The sequence below is a fragment of the Setaria viridis genome, chromosome 3 (assembly GCF_005286985.2).
Source record: "Setaria viridis chromosome 3, Setaria_viridis_v4.0, whole genome shotgun sequence".
NCBI lineage: Eukaryota > Viridiplantae > Streptophyta > Magnoliopsida > Poales > Poaceae > Setaria > Setaria viridis.
In genome coordinates this window covers 13,487,167-13,503,170 of record NC_048265.2, presented here as the reverse complement: position 1 = coordinate 13,503,170, position 16,004 = coordinate 13,487,167, and the positions used below count along the sequence as shown (strand labels likewise).

Below are 16,004 nucleotides of genomic sequence, written 5' to 3'. Positions count from 1 at the left end.
TGGCTTCCAACAACAACGATGCGGCGGCCGCCCCAGCTTGCGTCATGGTTTGAGTATCGGCACCTTGAATGACTTGAGGAGGTGGTACGGCCGAAGTTTCTGCCGATACGCTCACAGGAGGATCCGCCGATCCCGTACGAGCTCGGACTCGGCGACTGGTCTTCTTGGTAGTCCTTTTATGAACTTGTTTCGATCGGCCAGTAATCACGTCAACAGACGGGGCATCATAGCCGATAAGGGGATAAGTAGTGTATGGATAACTCTCTATCAGTCGTCCGCTGCGGCTGTGTGTTGGAGGGATCCGATTCTCGGCCTAAAATAATAAAATCATTAGTACTCGATCATGTTAAAGAGGAATAAAAGGGAATAAAAATCGGCTATGTGAAGTACCTCGGCATTTGGATCAATGTTGGTCGGGTCCAGAAGATTGCAGTATGCCGATGCTGAGTTGCAGAAGAGGAATTGCTTCCAATCAGCCCACCAGAGTTTGAACGGCTGGACAGCAAATGGAGCTACTAGCCAGTCGTTCAAGTTAATTGTACTGGAGTCTGGAATTCGGTCTCGCAACCGACCGTAATCTAGGCTAGATGTGAGATCATCTCCAAACTTGATTTTGCCAGCAAAGTACACCTGAATCGGCAGCTGACCCATGCCGAATTGTCGTGCTGCAGCAGAAGGGTTGTAGAATTCGTACGTAGGGGCATCCTTCCCTGAGAAGAAGTTGGCCGGTAGGATCCCTGGCTTGATCAACCCTTCATAGAGATCTTCATCAAACCGGCCAGAAGTGGAATCGAAGCAGGAGGGGAGCTCGAAGATTGGAATGTCTCGCTGGTATGGAAACCAGATAGTTGCGTCCTCATTAAATCCATCGTAAAAGCACCGAAAGTACTCGGCTACCTTTGTAGCGGAATACGCGCAACCTGGAAAAGCTGATGCCGCTTCACCATAAGACATGCATCGGCGACGCTCGGTAGGGTCTTCCGCCGATTCAATATTGGGAAACGTCATGTGGTCCACTGGCTGCCGGGTGATCCTGTTCATATAAAGGTTCAACCATAGATTGACGAACCACCAAGGCCCACCTGGGTTGCCGATTGGTTCTCCCTTGGAAAGTTTCGTGCCGATTTGGTGGAGCATGTGGTACACAGCACCCAGAAGATGTTTCCCGAGAGGAATGTGGCTTCCTTTGGACAGTGCCTCAGCTAAAGATTGGGTGTTGGTTGTTGGGCCGGCGGCTCTTCCACAGAAAAGGTGTTTTTCTAGCCACATCATCAGGAAAGCGGTGTGCTCCCTGTTATCAATAGCACCGGTCTTCTTGTTATTACTAATAAAACCCTTCCAGCCGCCGATTCCTCTTACGTCCAGCCGATGCGATGGTACGGTCAGAAGTTGGAAAGGCGTGTCAGGAGAGGATACATCCAGGCCGGTTAAGAGGACCACATCGGCCAGAGTGGGGGTCATGGGACCGTGTCCAAATAAGAATGCATTAAGTGCGTCAGACCAAAAATAGGAAGCCGCCATCACTAGCGGTTCGTTTTTCTCCATTTGCGACAGAGAAAGGTTGATACATTGGCCGATTTTGAGCTCATCCCACAAGACGCTCCTTGATGCGGCTACCCGTTGGTACCATTCCCTCCAACCTGGGGTTTCATTCGGCCAAGATCTAAAAGTGCTGGCCCATTGATCTAAGTTCATATCAGATCGTTTGAAAGGTATCCGATCAGTTTCCAAGTTTATGAGGTCTGCTGGATCCGGGTCTCCCATGGGACCAAGGCAAACAAGGCCAGGACTACCCGTGAGATGAATAGTAATTCTATGTCTAACCGCCTAAAAAAGGAAAAGGGGCATAAGAAATATAAAGGGTAGATCTAAGATAAATACATTACCGATAGAGAAAAAATTCGGTATTTACCTCCGGTATAAAATTCTGAGTAATCGGTGTGGTCGCCGATGCAGATGCGGATGATGGAGTCGCAATGGGGATCGCCATTGGGATCTCTGATGAAGCTCCTTCATCTGCGGATGGAGTGACGGTTGTCGCCACCGTTACCGAAGGCGCTACCTCCACCGGGGGCATTGTCCCTGGAACATCGCATGTTGGGGAATTACCGGAGGGAGTCGCCATTGAAGGGAAAGGAGAAGAAGTGCTTGGAGCTGAAACTGGAAGACTTCGATGGCAAGATTGAAGAAAGAAGGAGGTGCGCGCGCTGGAAAAGGAGATGCGAGCTTGAAGATGATGTTGCGGTGAAATGATATTTATAAGGTGCCTGAAGAAAGGGTAAAGATGGAATTTTCACCGCGCTGGCGCATCGAGTTTTTCGGGGTAGTGGCTGTCGTGGGCGCCCGTTTCAAAAAATTGCAATGATCAGCCGGGAGACCGCGAAACGGAAGGATATTTTCACTACGGCCGTTTCGGAGGAGAGGTTATAAAGAATTTCGAAGTAAAAGATTATGTTTTACTCCGAAACTGGGGGGCATGTGTTGACGCCGGATTTCGTCATCAGTAGAATCGGCGCCAAGGAGGAAAGAAGTCGAAGAAGTACGGATGAAATCGGTCAAAAGAGGCTATAATGCGGAATCGGTCAAAAGATGCTATAAAGCAGAATCGGTCAGTAGCTCTTACTTCGCTTCAGGGTGAACGCGCTAGATTCCCAATCGGCAATCCTTTGCTGATAAGAAATCGGCCGATCAGGAAGGTGGACTAAGGTGGGCCTGTATGGGCTTGGAAAGATGGAGGGATAAGGTGGAGTTCAGCCCACGAAGCGTGGAGTAATTAGTTTAGCACGGATTGTGCTTGTAGATATTTGTTTTCTGTTTGAATTAGAGATAGAGTTCTAGTCGGTTAAGAAGATTATTTGTACGGGGCTATAAATAGCTACCTTTGTAAATCTGTAAACACAACAATCAATCAATACAACAAGTTACTTTATTCTTCATACTTACTTTCGAGCAGGCGACTTCGCCATCACTTTTCCTTCTCACGAGTTCGTGCGGGTTGGCAGGGTTGCATCATCTTGGTCTCCGGCCGATTCTGTAAGTTCCGTTTATCGAGTAATATCTAAGCTTTAACTTCCGGCGCATCGCTGTTGTTTCGTTTAGGTTTATTCATCAGTTATCGATATCGACTAGATTCATAGGTTTTTACCTGCTTTCCTAGTTTTTATCACCTGTTATCCCGCCAGGAATCGGTAGTATCGGCTGTTATTACTTTCTGTTGCTAGATTCATCTGTTGCCGATTAGATCTTTTCCTAGTGCTGTTACTACGTACCTTGTACCGATTACTTTAATATTTTTCTATCTACAAGGCCACAAGGGTCGTGCTGTCTTGTAGCCGATTTCTTTACCACAGTGAATCGGCCGATCTGCCGATAAGCTCTCTCGATCGGAAACTTAGCCGATCGTAGTCACTGAATTTGACACGTGTTCTTCCTTGCCAATCAACAGGTCAGATTGGCTGGCACGCCGCGCGAACCGCACCAGGGCATTCACCCGAACAGGAGCTAAGCAGATTCTCCCGGGTCGTGTGTCGGCCGCTGGGATCCGGTTGACCGATTTCTAGCGCCAACATGTTCAAGATTCCACAAATGTCATCGTTACAAAGCAATAAAGCTAGGATCTATTGAACAATCCATCGGCTATCCAATCCCTAAACTGGTTCATGTTCTGATCTTCGTCCCCATGTTGAGTAGTACCCGCAATGGTGTGTGACGACGATGCTTCCGAAGGTGCCACATAGCATTCATCATGATCCGCCCTCTCAAAGTACACATCAGCAAGTGCACTTTCTCTAATGAAATTATGAATTTCCATGCAAGCGATAATTATGTTGCTTTTCTTTGCCATTGGATAAGCCAGTAAATCACGCAAAATACGTCATTTGTTCTTCAAAACTTCAAAAGACCTCTCAATCACATTCCTTAGTGATGAATGGGCATAATTGAAAAGCTCCTTTTTACCTCTTGGAGTGGTCCTTGTCGAAACTCTGGGATAAGATATTCCGTATCCTTGTATGGTGAAAGATAACCCGGTCTGTTTGGGTAACCAGAGTCCACGAGATAAAACTTTCCTGCACAATCATTTAACTCGTGTTATATTCAAGCAAAGGATTCCTATTGTGTCAAGTATTGGATCATAGAACAGAGAAGCACCTACAAGCGGATGAGGAAACTTGTCACCGTACTTGGTCAATACATCTTTGAAGACTCTCATGTCATGGACCAACCCAGGCCATCCCGCAACAACAAAAGTAAATCTCATGTCGAAATCATATATAGCTAACACATTCTAGCTGGTGTACTCATATCCTCCCGTATGTTGGACAATCTTGTCGTTGGCCCAACAACAGGCACATATGTTCCATCTATTGCTCCAATGCAATTATCAAAGTAGGAAGATAACCGATTGGATTGCAGTCTACGATGCACGGTACTAAATGTTGGGTCCACTGGTCTAATGATATCACCTGCTAGCTTACAAACACTACGCAATACTTTGTCAAACTTTCTACTACATATTTCAGTTGACCTAACAAAACGATCTTCAGCTTGCCTCATGCTTTGAGGGGCACCACAAATCCACACAAAAATAGCTAAAGACTCTACTTATGTCATCCTCCTTGTTGACTTTAACCCATAAGATTGGACTAAGATATTGTGTAGCCTATCAAACACATCCCTACTCATCCTGAATATGTTGTAACAAGATGTCATATTTCCTAGTATTTTAATAACCCATTCATAACCAGAATTTGAAGCAACCCTATAATCAGCTTTGTCTAGGTATGTGTCGTAATAGTACATACCAAAAGCGGCACAAACAGCAGCAAGTTTTCTCCTCCTCCTCCTCCTTCTTTGTAGCCACTCTTCATCAAAATCAGATGATGATGATGATGATGATGAATGAGCCATCAGAATCTGTAGAAATATAACAAAAATGATTAGACTTCATGTACAAACATAACAAACATAGATGGGTTCACAAATACAACAGGTGACACATTAATGGGTTCACAAATGGGTTCACAAACAGAACAGGTGACACATATATGGGTTCACAAATAGAACAGGTGACACATAAATAGGTTCACAAACAAAATAGTTCAAACATAATAAGGGTTCACAAGTCAAATAGCTCAAACATTATTTTGAGACCGACCCAAGCAACTTCAATATACATGTTCAGTAGCTTGACTTGTTCCTGTTGCACTTCATTTTCAGCCACGTCAACCTAGCTTGACGAATTTGGTTGGTGAGTATCAGGTGGCCAACGGGAGGTCCTTCGGCGACATTGAATCCACGGACGGGGAAATCAGGAAAGAATAGAGGAAGAAAAAGATCGGAAAGGGAGGCTAACACGCGGGTCCTGCAAGATAGACGAGGATGTTTGAATTATTGGGGGATAGTTTTTAGCATTCTGCTATGGATTGATATGTTTTTTGGAGAAAAAATTTTTAGCATGGCCCTCAATACATCGTTTTGGAGGAGAATTTTTTAGGAACTCTTGGAGTTGTTCTTATACATAAGCAACTCAAACCAAACACCCAGCACCGACCATGTTCAAGATTTTTGGAGGAGGAATCTTCCTCTCGAGTTCTCAGCAGGATCCTGAGATCCATGGATCCAAACCCGACAGTCCGGACAGCTGACAGGTCGAAATAGGATTATTTTTCTCACTGCCAGCAACCGATCACGGATCCTCCTCCCACGTCAGCTCTGCATTTCAGCATATTGATCCATCCTGACGTCCTGAGGGTGGCTGTAAATAAGCCTGCGACGATATTGCATGGTGGAGTAGATAAAGGTAATCACTAATCAGAATCAGGCAAAACACTAGCAGAGAACGAAAAGCATAATCTGATGCTGGCTTGCCGCTCACCAACGCGGGCCCCCGCGCCGCCGTTTAAAATAGAGCCCGGAGATGGCGCTCACCTGCCACTGCGCCCCAAAGGCGGGACAAAGCCGGTGCCGAAATCTAGAACTTCGGAGCCCAACAACACCAGAGGGACCCGCAGGACTGAGCCCTGAGGCCTGGGCATCGGCTTCGTGGCACGACCTGTACCACGTGGACCGAGCGTGTGCAAAGAGCCGATGCGTCGGCGTCGCCCTCTTGCCACTTGATCCATTCTACCGAATCAATTACCTGCATCTCAACGTGAAACCCCGTCACTGGCGGACCTCGAGGAAACGAAGGACGAATCGCAAGGGCGTTGTTTTTGTTGGCGGATCCAGAGCTTCACCGCAGACGAGCCGTGGTGTTACTGTTATACCGTACATGGTTTGCCAATTGCCATATCTGCACGGGCACGCCGGCTGCAGACAGCCTGTGCCCCTGTGTGTGCTTCGACAAGTCTTAGGGCACCCGCAATGGAGCCGACAAACTCTCTACAAGAGAGCTATGGACGAGAGAGAGTGGAGTGGCTTTGGAGCTGGCGAGAGCCGCTAGTCCCCGCATTAAGCGGGACCAACAGCGCGCTGCCTTTCTTCTCTCTTCTCTCTCTGCCTTGCGGTCCGGCCTCTCCACACCTCCGTTGCTCGGTGCCGCCAGCCGAGCTCCTGCCATCCTGCCGAGATGGGCGCGGGTAGCGGGCAGAGCACGCCACGGCGGAAGGGCATGACCGCCAGCACGGAGCGTGGACGAGTCGTGAGGAGGGGGAGGGGACGGGACGGCCACGCGGGTTGCCGTGGCCGACAAGCGTGGGGTGGGGGCGGCATGGCCGACTAGCATAGGGGCGAGAACGGCGCAGGCCGCCGGCCGCGGTGGGCCAGCGACCACGGGGGTGGGGACGGCACAGCCGACGAGCGTGGGGACGTGAGGAGGAGGAGTGGGCAGGATGGTGGTGTGCCAGAGGGATTGGTCGCTGGTTCTCGTGGCTTTTGGTGGAGCGATCCGTGGCTTGCCGGAGACGGTGGCGGACGAGGCTCGGCGCGTGGCCACCGTCGCGGGCTGCCTCCATCAGGGGCAGCGCGCGACCTCGCCACCGCCGCCACAGGCAGCCCCCGTCGGGGGCGGAGGTCGGTCTCATCTCCGTTGCTACGGGTGGGTGGAAAGGGCGCGCCGCGACCGCGCGCAGGTGGAGGTGTCGAGGACCACAACCACGGTGGTGGCAAGGAGGAGCGGGTGGTGGCGTGGAGGAGGAGCCATCGGTGCAGACAAGGAGGAGCGCCCGAGGCGGGCTAGGCGTGAAGGAGCATGAGCAGAGGCGGGGCTGCAGCAGAGGAAGCCAGCCCGCCGGCTTGGGGAGCGGCAATACGGGCTGGCTACCGGTGTGGGGAAGATGGGGATGAAGGGAAGAGAAGGAGGAGGACGATAATTAAAAAATACTGACATCTGGGCTCAGTACGGTTAAAAATAAATGTTATAGTGAGTCTGTTGAGTGGCTAGTTTATAAGTTGTTGGGTGGCTAGTTTATAAGTACTCCCTCCGTTCCAAATTATAAGTCATTCTAATTTTCTTGGAGAGTCAAAGCATCTCAAGTTTGACCAAATTTATACAAAAAAGTGCTAACATTCGTAATATCAAATAGGTACCATTGGTTTCTTCATTAAATATATTTTCATAGTATATCTATTCGGTGCTATAAACTTTTGTAATTTTCTCTATAATTTTGGTCAAACATAAAAATGTTTGACTCTCCAAGAAAGTTGGAATGACTTATAATTTGGAACGGAGGGAGTAATATTTATAGCTGATGTGGACATGTTACAGAGAATCTGCTCTCTATAGCCTGCGGTTGCCCTTAGCTACTCATCGCTATGCTTATCTCCCGGCAAAGCTCCAGCTTTATCCAAGCCATACGATTCCACGCAATCACGTCAACACTGTTTCGTGCGCATTATACTACGTTATCGTCGCGTTAATACGCATCCAAATCCAACCCGAATTCATCGCTTGCTTTGCTTCCCTTCCCCCGTTGTTTTCCCGCGTCTAACCTTGTGGACTCGGCGACCGACGGCGGCCGGACGGCGAATCGAATCAAATCCACCCCCGCTCCTGGCCCCACACCCTCGCCCATGGCCGGCGTGTATAAACAGAGGAGCGCGCGCCTCTCCCTCCCCGCGAGGGCGACGCGAAAGCGAACGCCGAGATCTTAAGGCTTCCTCATAAATAACCAAACTACTAGCCGTCTAGGCTCTAGCCCCCCGCCGCTAGCTCCCCGGCACAGCGCTATCCACCGGCGTGCAGCACGCTGAGTCGGAGGCCAGGTTGCAGAGAGGCAGGCGAGAGCAGGGGAGGGGAGGGAGGGATGGGGCAGCAGCAGGTGGTGATAGTGGGGGAGGAGCACTGCGGCGGGGAGGACCGGAAGCTGACGGTGCGGAAGACGACGCTCTTCAAGCCGGGGGACGGGCTGGAGGCGTACGACCACCGGACGGGGGCGCTGGCGTTCCGCGTCGAGACATACGGGCGCGGCGGGGAGTGCGGGGGCGGGGCCGCGGCGGGGGACCTCGCGCTGCTGGACGCCGAGGGGGAGCCCGTGCTCACGGTGCGCCGCCACCGCCCCAGCCTGCACAACCGATGGGACGGCTTCCTCGGGGACGGCGGCGCCGGCCACGGCCACCAGAAGCCCCTCTTCTCCGCGCGCCGCTCCTCCATCCTCGGGCACGGGACGGGCGCCGCCGCCGTCCTCGTCGACCTCCTCGCCCCGGGCGCCACGGGCGAGTTCCACGTCGACGGGTCGTTCCCGCGCCGGTGCTGCCGCGTCGTGGCCTCCAAGGCCTGGGGCGCGAGCGAGGGAGGCGGCAAGGAGGAGGAGGAGGACGTGGTGGTGGCGGAGGTGAGGCGGAAGGTGGACGAGGACGCGCACGTGGTGATGGGGCGGGACGTGTTCGTGCTCTGGGTGCGCGCCGGCTTCGACGCCGCCTTCGCCATGGGGATCGTGCTCGTGCTCGACCGGATCACCGGGGACGAGGTCGACGGCGACCTCGGAGAGGACCTCTTCGAGGCCACCTCGCCGGCGTAGCCTCGCCGGAGCTCCCGCTCGCGTGCTCTGCGTGATGTAGTGGTAGCACAATTTACAAATACTTCTGTGATGCTTCTTCTTCATCATCATCGAAGTTTGGATCTCTGGCTTGTGAATTGAGCTTGTTGTACCTTTGAGCACGATGTGAATTATCTTGACAATTTGGTGCCTCATTTTTCTTCCCATTTTCTTGACCTTGGATCACCTCGAAGAAATAGTCGCATCACGATTTTTGGTGGGTGATCCACCTGAGTTGCCTCCATCCAAGGGTTCGTATCCGCGCGCGGTCAAACAGGGGAAACCCAGTGTGTGGCAGTGGAGTGAAGCGGGCTCTTTCGAGCCAAGAAAATGGGCAGTCTTTTACGTGGGTGGCAATGGACGGGCTGCTCAACAAATGCTGTCTGACGGCAGCAGCATCGCATTCGCATCTTTTCCTCCCCTTTCGCTAAGAACTGTGCAGACGAGACGAGACAATTGACACTCGAGAAAGCTGGATCCATCTTTTCTTTTTGGGTACAATCGCAACATCAACATATCCCATCCAAAAGGGAAGCGATGCGGATCACTAGCGTATCAGAGGCGACGTCAGATTTCCCTCCGTCGCACGGGTGACAGGTTTGTGAATCAAAATGGATGAACCATAAGATAAACAGTTTGTTCCAGGGAACGGACCGCCCATCAATGGCAAATATATGACGTTTGACGTCGACACAACTCAACAATAAGACAACTGACCATAAATATCTATCTATCTGGACATTTTGTAGACCTAATTAAGTATTCCCTCCGTTCTAAATTGTAGATCGTTTTATCCTTTTTTAGGTTCGTAGATATTATTATGCATCTAGATATAGTGTATGCCTAAGTATATAATAATATCTATGAACTTAGAAAAGTCAAAACGACCTACAATTTGGATCCGAGGAAGTATCTTTGGAGCAGTTCTACACATATCATCTTATCGGCAAACGTTTTGTCCAGCGTCCAACTAAAAAAATTAACGTGGCCATAAATATCTAGTACTTTGTAGATTTTGTAAACCTGAAGTAGTTATAATGTAACCAAAGTACCTTTGGAGCAGTTCAACACATATCTTGTCGGCAAACTTTTGTTCAGCATATGACCAAAAAAGAAAGAATGCAACAATAAATAATAACGGGCATGCATCTCGTGCATCTCAACTATACAGCTTTTGAATGCCAGCATATACAAACAAGATGATTCTGCTGGCATGCCCGGAACGCACCTTCAAGAAAGAAACTGGGGGAACCCCTTCTATGTCAAGAATCAATTTTAATTGCAAGTCTATGTTAAGTGAGAGAGATTTGTTTCTCATAACCTACGAGCCACCACTAGTGTTGATGCCAAAGTAGATGGTTTTGCGATTGAATGCATTCATAGCATAGTCGACGCGGATCTGACCTAGGTCCGTGTTGAAGTGAAGTCCATATCCAAATCCAGCACCAAATCCTGGTTTCCCCTGCCGTAGAGCTGGATTGCCTGCAATCATGTTTTGAATAATCTTGATGATACAACTCTACAGGAATGAATTATCTGCCGTAGGAAAATAGAAATTACAGCTTCTGATGCAAATAAAGCACAGGAAGTTAAAAACTACATGTTCCATAACTGGAGATGAAAGAGTATGCAGTCATCGATTATCAATCATGCGTTTTTGTTGTATTTCTGTAAGTGTAATGTTATTATACAAGACATTGTTGTCTATCGTGCAGATTATTGATTTTCTCAGTTCAATGTGGAAGATATCTCATCTAGACATTTCGACAAAAAAACCCTGCAAGACATCTTCGTTATCACATGCAGGCCAGCAGGGTAGAAAAACTTATTTCAGCTTCTGGTGAATTATTAACTTCGCCATTCCTGATCTGAATTATGATTATGTAAAAGATTCTAGTAGAGATTTCAATATTTTTCTTGAAAAGGAAACAAAATTGCACGTCTTAAAAAAGGAACAAATGGCACATATCTTACAAAATTATGCTGTTACTTTCTAGGGAATTATTCAAGTAACCTCAAGTCTATTTTGAAACAAAGAGAAATTAGTACCCTAGTATACGCAGAGGAAGCAATGCCCTTACCAGGAACATGACGAGCAGATCCCAAGTCACTGCCACAGTCCATAAAAATAGAGCCCTCAAGATGCTTCGCCTTCACAGAAACATAAGTATCAATACTTTGTGTTCAGTCCAAAGAATTATGGCTATTCTGAATAATAGGCAAAATGAACTGATGTCGATGGAGAAACTTCCATGGAGATTTCTTAGTGAGACTACTAGCTTTTACAACATGCTGGAGCCTAGATGCTGATTTTTTTTTCTTGAAAATTCTTAGAGACCATTGTTTCTCTCAAGCTAGAACCTGATTACCGAAAATTGAATTTTTTTTTTAATTCCTGATCTGAAATCTGAAATTGATTAAAATATTCAAGAAAGCTACCAAGCTTTTTTGCAAACAAAATAATAATAATAATAATTGCACATATCTTAAACTGTGTGATCAGTACTTCAGTAGTAGAGTTGCTGGTGGCTGAAAACCACCGCCATAACTTACAAAAGTGTATTTAACATTCAATAAATCAAGCGTAAGGGTCTAAGGGATATATGTTACACCACTCAACATCAATGAGGGCCAGTACACAGAATCAACCATTGTCTAGTGCTCTAAACAGTGTGCAACACTAAAGGGGTGACACATAGAAGCACCTCTCAGGATTCAGATATTGTAGCATAATACATAAATACTTCAAATGATCAGCATGAACTACTCATAATTATTAATACAGCAGTACAATTATTAGCTTTACTACCACAGAACACTAAGAGGCCTTCAAACATGTATCATGTAAAAAACTGAGAACAAGCAAACATGTATGATGTATCGCATGATAAACTGCAAACAGGAACCTGTTAAGCCTCAAGTTTAAGAATCAAGAAACCACACACTCAAAAGTAAGTATTTGTTAATTGCTTAAACTACCTAGCTAAAATAAGTTGCCACTTCATTTAACTAGTCAAAAGTAAGTGCTACTGCTTTCAAGTGTTGCTGTCAACTGTTTCTATATCCATCTATCTTTAGTATGGTTCTCATCCACCTTTGTTCTAAGTATCAATTTTTTTAAGTATTATAAGTATCAAACCAAAATCCATAATGTAGGCTGGATCTATTTTACATACCAAGGGAATCGTATATTCACAGTTAGCAACTAGACATAGTCTTCCGGAACCAACCGCGCCCTCACCATAGCCCCTGACACTACCAAGTCCACCTATGGCAAAAGCTTGATATGGTGCCATGTCCCCCACAATGGACCCACCTGTCAGACTGTAAGATGGAGAGAAATGAAGAACAGTCAGAGAAGAGCATTCTAGAAAACATATTAGGGCAGTCATTACCTAGTAACCAAAAATGTCGGGCCCAACTTGATGCCTTTTGAAACTGCACATTTAACTCTATTGAAGGTCAGTGATTTTGGTACAAGTGGCAACCCTTGTTCCATTTGGAAATTAACCTACCAATAAGAATTGCTGTGTAAGGTACGCATTACGGTCGAAATTGTATCATGAAGTAGGCATAAACTTACTTTGAAGAAGCTATTATCATTAACATCTGCATAACCAGATTCTTGCTTCAAGATGATCATGTTGTCATGGAGGTTACCACTGCATGACAAGATTATTATGCACCGATAAGCACTTTAGGCTACACTTTAGGCTACAGAAAATGAAATCATCACCTGCAGGTCAGAGGAAAGCCATCGTGGTCTCTGGCAATGGAGCGGCCCTGATTATTAACAGGCCGGATATGCTGCCGGGAAAAGGTATCAGATAAATATTTTCTATAAAATGGTATCAACGCTAACAATGAATTTCAGTAGAGGTCCACCTCAAACTTAAAACTAGTTCCAGAAGTCCAGTTTGATGTTGCTGGTTCATTAAGCTCCAAACCAAACGACAGCCGGCTAAGGTTTATCCCTCTGCTTCCTGATCGTGTGAAGTTATCAGCCGGGAATCCATGGACAGCAACTTCTGGTGTCATTGAGTGCTGATTGCTCAAACAAGGAAAAGTGAGAAAAATTGTGGAGATTCACTCAGAAGATCATCAACGCTGGTAGGTTTCCCGGCACTTCAGCTTTACTTAGAAAAGAAACTTAAAAGGATAACCAAGATAAATTGAACACAATGCCAACCTGAATAACAAATGATTGCTGTGATAACCACTCAGGCCTTGGGCGCCTAAAGGCAACAACAAAGTTGGAATCATTGATTCCCTTATCCAATATAACATCCAACTTCTCGCTTCTCCCAAAGAGGCTTGGGTGTTTGAGAGAGATCCTGCAGGCCAAACTCCAAAACTCACAGCACGGTAGAAAAATTTCAAACAATAATGAAGATGTAAGCACCTACATACATATACACACAGAGATGCACAGGCATGACCCACAACTGTACAGATCTCATACAATGACAGTGTAAGCACAAACATGTATGCAAGAGCGTGCAAGCACAAGCATGTCCAAAGCACCAAACATCAAAGGCATATGCAGAGATAGGCGGACACTGGATGCTGAAGTTTTGTACATGAACTAAATTTACCAACAAGTGCAAAACAGACACAGGCCTACCTCCCAACCACTTGTGATAATGCGACGCCGGAGCTCCTGAAATCAACACCAGCACGTCAGGATCCAATGGCCAGAAAAAACATGAAGGCACACATACTCGCGTTCAAACTCTCCCTAACAGGCAAAATACCGAGCACCTGAGGGGCGGCAGCAGCAGCGCCTCGCACAACATGTGGGTAAGGTCGATTTGCATATCCACCTTGGCTGCAGCATTTCCACGAACAGTTGAGCTACACCAGCAAATTACCCACGCGTGCAGCAAACCCGACGAACAAGAAAAAAAGAAAGCAAAGAGCAATGACCTTTCCCTGCGTTGACGCTCTGCTGAGCTCCCATGGCTGCGGGCACCGGGAGGCACACCTCATGCGAGCTTGGTCACGGCGGCGCTCCGCTCGGTGCGGCGGGGGATTTTGATCGGGAGGTGAAGAGGCGGTGGTGGCCTTTAGGTGCCTTGCGTGGGGCAGGGGGAGAAGTGAGGCTGTGAGAGTAGGATTGCTTCGGTGGGATTACTATCTAGCTAAGCGGCATCCCTCCTGTTCTCGAAGTGCGGATGCCTTCTTTTTTGGAAAAAAGAAAATACTTCCTTACAATTTCACCCTGTCATTGTGCCGGATGATACCGTTTCACTTTCCAAGTCCTATTTGGTTTTAGCTGCTAAACTTGAGTACGAAGAACATCCTTACTTATTTGAGTCCTTAAAGTTTAGTCCATAAGCCAACTTTGAATTGCTTATTTGGACTAAAAAGTGCATTAGACACCTCTTAGAGCAACTCCAAGAGGTTGCTAATCTTACCGCCAATACTTTTTTAGAAAAAAGAGAGAAAAAATAAACTCCAACAATCCACCTAAACCTTCTCTAATTTTTTAGTGACGCTAAAAAACAGCCTGCCACCGCGTATATTTTAGCGTTTGCGTTCCTCCCCCAATCCTGATTCCCGCACGCCCGCGCGTCCCTTCCGATGGGCCCAATACGATGACGTGGCCCGTGTTTGAAATATTGGGGGCTATTTATTAGCGATCTGCTGTGGACTGATATATTTTTAGGGGAATTTTTTTTTGGAGAACCCCCAATATATAGTTTTTGGGAAGAATTTTTTAGATACTCTTGGAGTTGCTCTTACCCCTCATTCAATGCCTATCTAATTCCTTTCTCCCTCCCCTCGTCGCACACATCCCCACCCGGCCTTCTGCGCAACCCCCGCCACCGGCCCCTCCTACGCGATCCCCGCCGCCGGCTCCTCCTACGCGATCCCCGTCACCGCACGCCGCTCCTTCCCCATCCGCCGCACGCCCCTTGCTCCATCCCCGCCGCCAGACGCCGCATCCTCCTTCGCACACCCGGCCTTCGCACGGTTCTGCGCCGCCACCCCCCGGATCCGCTATCCCCGCCGCCGCCACCCTTTGATCCATCCCTATCACCACCGCCGCCACCCTCCCGAATCCGCTATCCTCGCCGCCACCACCCCTAGTCCATCCCTATCGCCGCCGCCGCCACCCCCTACTCCATCCCCATCCCTACTGCCGCCACCCTCGCACCCTATCCTGAGGCGGCACCGGCCTGGCGGCTCCTCCGGATCCAGCCCATCACCCGGGAGCTGGAGCGCCGGGCGTGACCCGCGCGCTGCACGCTTGGCTCGCCAAGCTCGGGGCCGCCGTGGCCAAAGCCGAGGACCTTCTGGACAAGCTCCACCGCCAGCGCCTGGAAAGGAAGCAGCCAGGAAGCTTTGGCGTCTGCAGGAGGAATTGGCGTCAGGGAGGGAAGCAACCTGGGAGGAGGCAAAAAAGGGAGGGGTATCAATGATTAGGGGCAAACAGGTTATTGTTCACCTTACTAAATGTTGTTTAGCCCATGGAACAAATAGGCAGGACTAAAGTTTAGCCCCTTCAAATAAGCAACTTTTAGTCCCTAAAGTTTAGCAGGTCCAAACATGCCCTAATAATTTCCAAATCAAACTTTAGGTGGTAGATCCGAAATATGGATCTAGTTTGCAGGTTCTACTAGATCAATTTAATTATAAAATCAGCTCTTTCTGTGCAAAATACATCTATTATTAGATTTGTTCCAAGTCAAATTATCTTAGTTTGGGTCGAATCTATATGAATATAAATAAGTGGCATCAAATCAGTATCATCAAATCAATCATGAAATAATTTTCACGGAGTATTTATTTGATGTTACAGATGTGAATATTTTTCTATACTCTGATCAAATCCGAAATGGTTTAGCTTAATCTAAAAATAGTTACATTTCGAAACAATAAAGTTTGAAAGAGTAGTGTTTTAATATATAAAGATTATATTAGATGCAAAGGTTTTTATAACAGCTAATCTATTAGTTAACATGTATCATGAACGATGCATTATGACTCTTTAAGATCGTCGTGACCACCATCATATTTTATATA

The 16,004-nt window shown here is 47.6% G+C and overlaps 2 protein-coding genes across 4 annotated transcripts; one reads left to right on the top strand and one right to left on the bottom strand.

The window, feature by feature from the left end:
* Nucleotides 1-402: 402 nt before the first annotated feature.
* Nucleotides 403-14,136, bottom strand: LOC117850765 (outer envelope protein 39, chloroplastic). Of its 3 annotated transcripts, XR_011897753.1 has the most exons (13): nucleotides 13,902-14,136; nucleotides 13,737-13,803; nucleotides 13,600-13,635; nucleotides 13,165-13,309; nucleotides 12,861-13,019; nucleotides 12,712-12,782; nucleotides 12,559-12,637; nucleotides 12,371-12,486; nucleotides 12,152-12,299; nucleotides 11,057-11,126; nucleotides 10,380-10,457; nucleotides 4,803-4,914; nucleotides 2,509-4,067 (listed from the first exon to the last, which is right to left on the bottom strand). XR_011897753.1 is itself a non-coding variant. In XM_072292706.1 (12 exons), the coding sequence occupies exons 1-12, from the start codon at nucleotides 13,933-13,935 to the stop codon at nucleotides 4,874-4,876; spliced, it is 1,044 nt and encodes a 347-aa protein (XP_072148807.1). In that variant the 5' UTR covers nucleotides 13,936-14,136; the 3' UTR covers nucleotides 403-4,873. The 3 variants fall into 3 exon arrangements, 2 of the variants coding, with proteins under 2 accessions (XP_072148807.1, XP_034588520.1); XM_072292706.1 differs by having other exon boundaries at nucleotides 403-4,914; XM_034732629.2 differs by lacking the exons at nucleotides 2,509-4,067; nucleotides 4,803-4,914 and having other exon boundaries at nucleotides 9,961-10,457; nucleotides 13,902-14,131.
* On the top strand, nucleotides 7,845-9,130 carry LOC117850766 (protein LURP-one-related 5-like). The gene has a single exon (XM_034732630.2). It carries the CDS (start codon nucleotides 8,244-8,246, stop codon nucleotides 8,955-8,957), a length of 714 nt encoding a protein of 237 aa, XP_034588521.1. The 5' UTR covers nucleotides 7,845-8,243; the 3' UTR covers nucleotides 8,958-9,130.
* Nucleotides 14,137-16,004: the final 1,868 nt, after the last annotated feature.